The 7,053-nt window shown below is 39.4% G+C and overlaps 1 protein-coding gene across 2 annotated transcripts; it reads right to left on the reverse strand.

The window, feature by feature from the left end:
- Positions 1–364: 364 nt before the first annotated feature.
- sf3b5 (splicing factor 3b, subunit 5) lies at positions 365–2,685 on the reverse strand. Of its 2 annotated transcripts, none has more exons than XM_029685651.2 (2): positions 2,577–2,685; positions 365–834 (listed from the first exon to the last, which is right to left on the reverse strand). In XM_029685651.2, exon 2 carries the CDS (start codon positions 818–820, stop codon positions 560–562), a length of 261 nt encoding a protein of 86 aa, XP_029541511.1. In that variant the 5' UTR covers positions 821–834; positions 2,577–2,685; the 3' UTR covers positions 365–559. The 2 variants fall into 2 exon arrangements, with proteins under 2 accessions (XP_029541511.1, XP_064858615.1); XM_065002543.1 differs by having other exon boundaries at positions 2,564–2,669.
- Positions 2,686–7,053: the final 4,368 nt, after the last annotated feature.

Raw genomic sequence — 7,053 nt, forward strand, 5'->3', positions numbered from 1 at the left:
GCACAGTAAACAGGGAGTATGTAAAAAAAAATTATGTATACGTTTTGTTTTTGCTCAATCTTATTGGGTGGGCTTGTGTCCACCCATGCCTACATCTCTGGAGGAAATGGTTGTACAAATTCAACTGGGTCTGGTCCACAGAATTACTGACTCCACCCCCAGATACCTACCTATCTAATTATTATATTAGAGATGTTCACCTGTCTAATACCAGTGCCAGACTGATATTGTTTCAAACTCCTTCCTGTATACCCACTCAGTGGAGGGGAACACAACCACAACTCAAAGCAATAAAGCATTATTTTCAAAAGAATATGGCTGGCTGACAATTCTTTGAAGACAAATAACACGTGACCACAACCAGTTCTTTTCAATGTTTATTTTCAATGCAAATTCTTAAGGCAAATATAAAATGGGTGGGGGAAAAAGGAAAACTGATGCATTGTTTTGTCAACATTGCTTCCATTTCATGCATCTCAAACATGACTTCTAATCAACATGATGGATAGCCAAACAGTAAAACTACATTTTCTAATTCCTGCCAGTTGAACTCCTTAGACTAAGCATCGTCAGGTTTGTCCGAAGGTGGGCCACAGGGCTGCAGCATCTTCTCCATGAGATTGAAGCGCACGCGGGCTTTGCTCTCGTTCTCAGCAACAGAGAAGTAATTCAGCAGGTCAAAGTGACCCATATATGAACAGTACGAGTCCCGATGTTGGTTCACCAACCATTCCCACTTGCTGGTGTCCGCATGGCCTGTTCCAATGTATTTAGATTGAAGATGCTCCAACTGGCTGTGAATGTTATAGCGGTCTGTCATCTTCAGGCAAATGTCTACACAAGGAAGGAAAATAATGTCAGTGCATGTAGCTATTAGTTGGCCAATGTTACCTGGCAATTGCTGGTGTCCTGACCTTTTAGCAATAGCTTGCTGATTAGTTCGGGAAATATTTGTAATGTGCATTGTATAGCCAGAATGTTGAATAAACTGTCATTTGAACATACGCCGCCGGTTGTCCATCTGGCATTATGTCTTTGGAAATGTAACAAAATATTCACAGGAAAGTATTGTTAAACTTTTACTGCCATTGTGATTTATATCACCTGACATGCAAGAAGAAAAAACAAACATGTAAACCCCTGCATGAGCTCTACTAGTACGCATACATTACATGCAGGACCTCTGCCTTGCTAGCTAGCATAAGTGACCGCCCTCCTGAATCGTCATACTAGTCGCGGCACGCGAAAAACTATCGGACGACGCAACTGTGGACACTTTATGGGTTTCACACATCCCCATGTGCTAAATGCACATGTGATCAACAAACAGTCAGAGCCACGCACAGACACACGTTTAGAAGTCGATGTAATAACTTTCCTGTGGATATTGTCTGACATTTCCAATGACATAATAATGACAACCAACAACCAGGCAAGATAGTTACGAATATTTCAATGGAAGAGGCAAACCTAATCACCAAGCTATTGCTATTAGCTAGGTCACGAAGCCGGCAAACCTGGCAATAGGTTTACAGACCAAAGCAGGATTAACGAGGCTGAACAACTAGAACTAACTAACGTTAACTATTAATTTTCTGGTACATTACGAAAAATCAACTTATGTGTTTTTGGTTGTTTAGTCAATGAGAATGGCCATTTCAAGATTAGTTAACGTTATATTCCAAAAATATATACGTTATTTCTGAACATTTAGGAAAGTTAGTTAGCTTGTTAAGTCATTGAGACTGCTTTTGCATTAACACTAGGCTGGACAATAGAACGAGACAATTTTCCCAAGGCTGAAAAACGGCAAAAGAACGTTGGCTAACATGGAACACTAGCGCGAGCCCATAGCAGATGAATGGTAACGAACGTTCAGAGCCTGTTTTGACTGGATTGATGCTTAGAATTTTCATTTCGCCTAAATGGCACAAATGTATCCCTTTTTATTTTACCACTACAATATATTCGTTGGACGAAACAGGGGGGGAAAAACTCGAAAAAATATTTACATAATTATAAAGAGGAGATTCTCGAGATTAAAATGGCGTCTGATTTAAACAATCCAAATATACACATTGCGAGATAGTTGGAGAATTAGACAGACATGCTGAGTTCGAGTCATTTTGTTGTTTACATTTTAACTATAAACAACGTGAGCGGTCTCATTGTCAACAATAGCGAATCAGGCATTGTGGAGTAGAACACTAAACTGGGAATAGAACGTTCGGAAGGCGAGTTGGTGCTCAATGTAACTAATAGAGGACTGGGCTCCACGGCGGATGCAATGAAATCGTTATCAGAAAAAAAGCGTTGTTAAAAATGTAATGTCCAGCCTAGTAACATACCCCTATAAATCCTGGTTGTTTACTAGCTGCTAGTAGTGCTAGCAAGCTAGGCCTAGAACCGATAGGATCACATTGCCACATGATTTCACTCCGGCGAGTGAAGCTAGCTAATGTTAGCTAAGCATTATTCCAAGTTAGCAATCGTTTTCGAAAATAACCAAATATCTTTAGCTTCTGTATTCAGTTTGATTAGAATATGCTATAAGGTTTCTTACTCAGAACCAATACCTTTGTTCAAATGTGTACGACGACGTTGATTATTTCAGGTCGGAGTCATTCGCCGAGGAAACGGAAAGGTATCGGAACGTCCTGTACGTGTAACATAGAATAATGTCTGGTGGGAAACAAATCCAGCCCCATAGAGTTAATCTATTCGTATGTAATTCATGACCACCATTTATTTGTACTAACGTGATCATTATTGTTTCGATGCACGCATTAATTTGTTCAATTGAACATTGATTGAAATCAATCAAATTGCGTGTATTGCAAAACAATCATACATATTGTAATGGTGTAAAAATGATACAGTTGTAATATAGAATGTAATATAATATCTAATCACATACAAGTCTAGATACAAAAACGATTTTTAAAACGTCCTTGTGAATGTGAACCAATATCTTATTTCATTTAACAGGGAGTATCCATAAGTAGTATTGATTTGTGCTGGTCTGTATTTAATCCTAATTCATATTTCATCAAGTGCAAAGTTCTCCCTTTTCTGGTCCATCTAATTGTCCACTGTCCGTAAAGTCTCTGATACCTAACTGTTACAAACCAATAGAGGAAGGTCAATTGGGCGCTAATCTACTGTAAACTGTGGGAACCTAATGCGAAAATGGTATGCTGCCATAGCCATCTATATGTAATGAATATTGATGCAAAAAGCTCCAACGTTGATATTTATGAGGATAACTCATCTAACAGAGGGAACTGTTTCTTCAATAGTTATCACAGTAACATAAGGTTTACCTTTCAGAAGGCCGGTGTGATTCAATTATATAATTTTTTATTGGGATGGAGGGGGTAGATCAGTTTTAATATTGCAGATAGATTGCAGCTTCCATCAATGTAATTGTCTGCATCATTTCCAATCATCCATATATATTTTAAAATATATGTTTTCCATTATTATTTTCCCCTAACCCTACCATCCCTCCCCTAATTGCAGTAAACTAATGGACAACAACACTTATGCTTCTACTTCCAGCTTAGACATACTATATACATTTTACGGACACAGTATATTTTACAATATTTATATTTAGTTTGTTTTTAGTCACATCCTTCAGCTCCACTCAACCCCTCCCATCTATCTCTGAACCCCTTCCAGTTTTGATTTATATTTCCCATATATTTTTTTAACTGTGCTGTTTCACAAAAGTTCTGAACCTTTCTATTCTCATAGATTCTACATATTGTAAATAAAAAATAAACATGTTTGCTAAGAGTATAATTATATTATTGATCGATTGACTATGACGTTTTAAATCACCCAGCAGTGCCATTTGCAGAGCGGGACATAACTGGGCAGGGGGTCTGGGGGTCATCACATTTTTATGGGCATCTAAAGCCGATTTCCTGCATTTCTACACAATATAATATAACTCTAATATGACGGCCCTTCTAGCCGTCTGTATTTAGAACAACAAAAGGAAGCAAAAATGCCCACAGTCATTAAGCTAGGTAAGAGATTATTAAATATGTTTAAGTGATTGATAAGACTGAACTAGATCCATGATAATTCAATAACCAATATTGTGTTGCACCTTTAACCAATAGCCTAATAAATGAACAACTCTTACAAATAAAATACAAAGACAACTTTTGATTGTCTCTAAGACATTCTCTATATCAAATTTCAGCCAGACCACCCAGCCAACCCGAGCCGCCTACACGCCTGATCCCCACCAGTCTAGTCAATAACTCAACTCTCTCCCTAAAACAACTTCCTTTTTTTTATGTCTCAATGGAAAGGTTTGCAAAACAAAAGTTGAATGAAAACACACACACCTACACATTAACACACAGAAACAGTACACCCTCCAAATACTGTAATTCATATCATAGGCATAATAGTACTGTAGAGCTTTTTTTTACTTGCACACAAAATAGCTGGGTCACCCTGTCCTGCCCCTAGGGGTCCATGGCCCTGTAGCACCTCAACTCAACACACCCCACTCAGCTTTAGGATCTTAGTGAAACATTAATTATTGCTTTTAGGTGTGTTAGGCTAAGGCCAGAGTGACAACAGTACAGCAGACCCCCAGGGCCAAGGCTGAGCAGCCCAGCAGATAGAGATTGCCGAAATCTCTCCTACCGTGGGCATGTTTTCAATACAGACTCCCTTTGTCATTCAGTATTCCATATAAGGCCTCCAGACCTTATGAAAGTTGCACAGTATACCCTTAATCTTAAAACAAATCTAGTGATTCTGTCCATAACTTGACATTTCTTCCATACATTGTGGGAGGATAACCAACCTTCCAATTAATGGCAATGCATTTATTAGCCACTAGAAATGCTAGGTTACACAGTTTCTTCTGATAACAGTCTCCAGTATCAACATTTCCAAGGAAAGAAAAACAGGGAGAAGGAAGAATCTGTAGATATGCTGAGATAAAAGAACATACTCAGAATTCAGCCAACATTCACAAGAGCACAACATATGCAAATATGTCCCCTTTTGTGCTTTAAACATCCAGCAGAATAATAACATTTAATAACACATCATCAATAGCACCTCCCAGGTCTTCCTCACATTTTTGTTTTACCATTTTTAATTGAGAAAAGCCTCTATCAACTCTTGATAACATTTAGAAATCAACTTTGGAGGTTTGTCAGACTGCCTTAATAAAATAGCATTGTCCAGTGTTTGCTGGATAGAGAGAAAAAGTGTTGTCTCTGCAAAAATTCACCGCACCTCTGTCACAGACTGGTCTTCCCTGGCTGCCTGACTCTGCTGAGACCCCTGTTACCCCGCTCACCTAAAATGAGGCATGACAAAGAATTACCTTGGTGTACGTTTATACATTATTTTATCAAATAATATAATCAATGGTTCAATAATTTAAATGACCATTACTCCCAGATCCCAGACTATAGCTTTAAGCTACTTTCCTGTAGCTACTATAGGTCTACCCATCAATTCAAGATGGAACTTTGTATCATTCACTGAATACACTTCAAAATTCACTCTGTAGACTAGTCTTCCCTGGCTGGTCTTCCCTGGCTTCCCTATCCTGCTAAGAGACAGTGAGCATAGTGTTGTGTACTGACTGCACTAGAGGGCTGCATTCCTGTAGGATGCCTGCGGGTCCGACAGAGATCATTGTGGCGCGATCTGCATTTTTCATGCTGCAGGTGGGAGTGGGCGGTCAGAGAGATGACTTTGGGATGAAAATATTTTTGTTGTCTCACACGTTATTTTGAAAGGGTCCTCTTTCTGCGTTAGCCTACCTATTGTATTAAAAACACATGTTTTTCTGCATTTTTCACACACTCAGAATTTACTACTTCAACTTCAGTAGCCTACCTCTCCTAGTTGGGCGTGAGAGTTCAAGTGTTGACTGATATAGCCCCGTAATACAATGTAAGGGCTATGTGAGAATCTCTGGTAATTTAACCTATTAAGTTATTTTTTCACATTTGATATTGCCTATAGGGCACAAAATTGCTAAGACCTTGGCTGGCAAGTGAGCTGCGTCACATATGCCTAAAATAACATTGCGGGACTGCGTTTGGGTTTGGCACCAGTTCTTGCGGTGGCAGGTGGGAATGAAGAAATCGGTCCCACAGACCTCTACTGTGCACCATGACAGGGAAGCTGTTTATCACTGCAAGTGGGGTGGCAGGTAGTCTAGTGGTTAGAGCGTTGGGCCAGTAATCAAAAGGTGGATCGAATCCTCAAGCTGACGAGGTAAAAATCTGTTGTTCTGCCCCTGAACAAGGCAGTTAACCCACTGTTCCTAGGCCATCATTGTAAATAAGAATGTGTTCTTAACTGACTTGCCTAGTTAAATAAAGTGAAATGTAGAGAATTAGCTAGGTAAGCTGACAGCTCAATAACACTACGCTGAATAATACAACTCACATTGCACGGATAAAATATAGATCTTGAATTGTTTGGCCGATGGTTTAATTGAGGCAAAAATGAAAGCCAACTTTTAGCCAGCTCTCTCTCCAACGGTACATCAACTGGCGAAAGCTTGCCAATTTCATTTACTTCTGAAACGTGACAGAACAAAGGTTACAAAACATTTCCATACAAACAACTACTGTTAGATAGTAATATTAGCCACCTCATATCGCCATCCGACAGATAACTAGAGGCTAGAGCTAACCTGGCTGTGGTAGCTACTCACTAGCATAGCTTATTCAGCTCAGTCGATAGGGGATGAAACATTAGCTAACGTTACATGTCAGTTACAATACTAGCTCAGCACTGCGAATAAACATTAGTTTAGTTTTTTTTCTATTAAGTTAAACAGAAGTTACCTTGCCAGCTACATCAGTCAACTAAAGAGTAGCCAGTTTTTGTTCTGCTTCCTTTTCCAACTCGGTGAAAGAGTGCAACACAAACACACTGAACTATGCTCAACTCTCCCATGCTGGTCCAGCCAGCCTTCCAGCAGCTTTGCCTTCACACAGCCTGTGAGGCTGCTCTGTGGTGTCCGTGTGGTCCTAAATAAATAAACACTCC

This window comes from Oncorhynchus nerka, linkage group LG16 (assembly GCF_034236695.1).
Source record: "Oncorhynchus nerka isolate Pitt River linkage group LG16, Oner_Uvic_2.0, whole genome shotgun sequence".
Lineage (NCBI taxonomy): Eukaryota > Metazoa > Chordata > Actinopteri > Salmoniformes > Salmonidae > Oncorhynchus > Oncorhynchus nerka.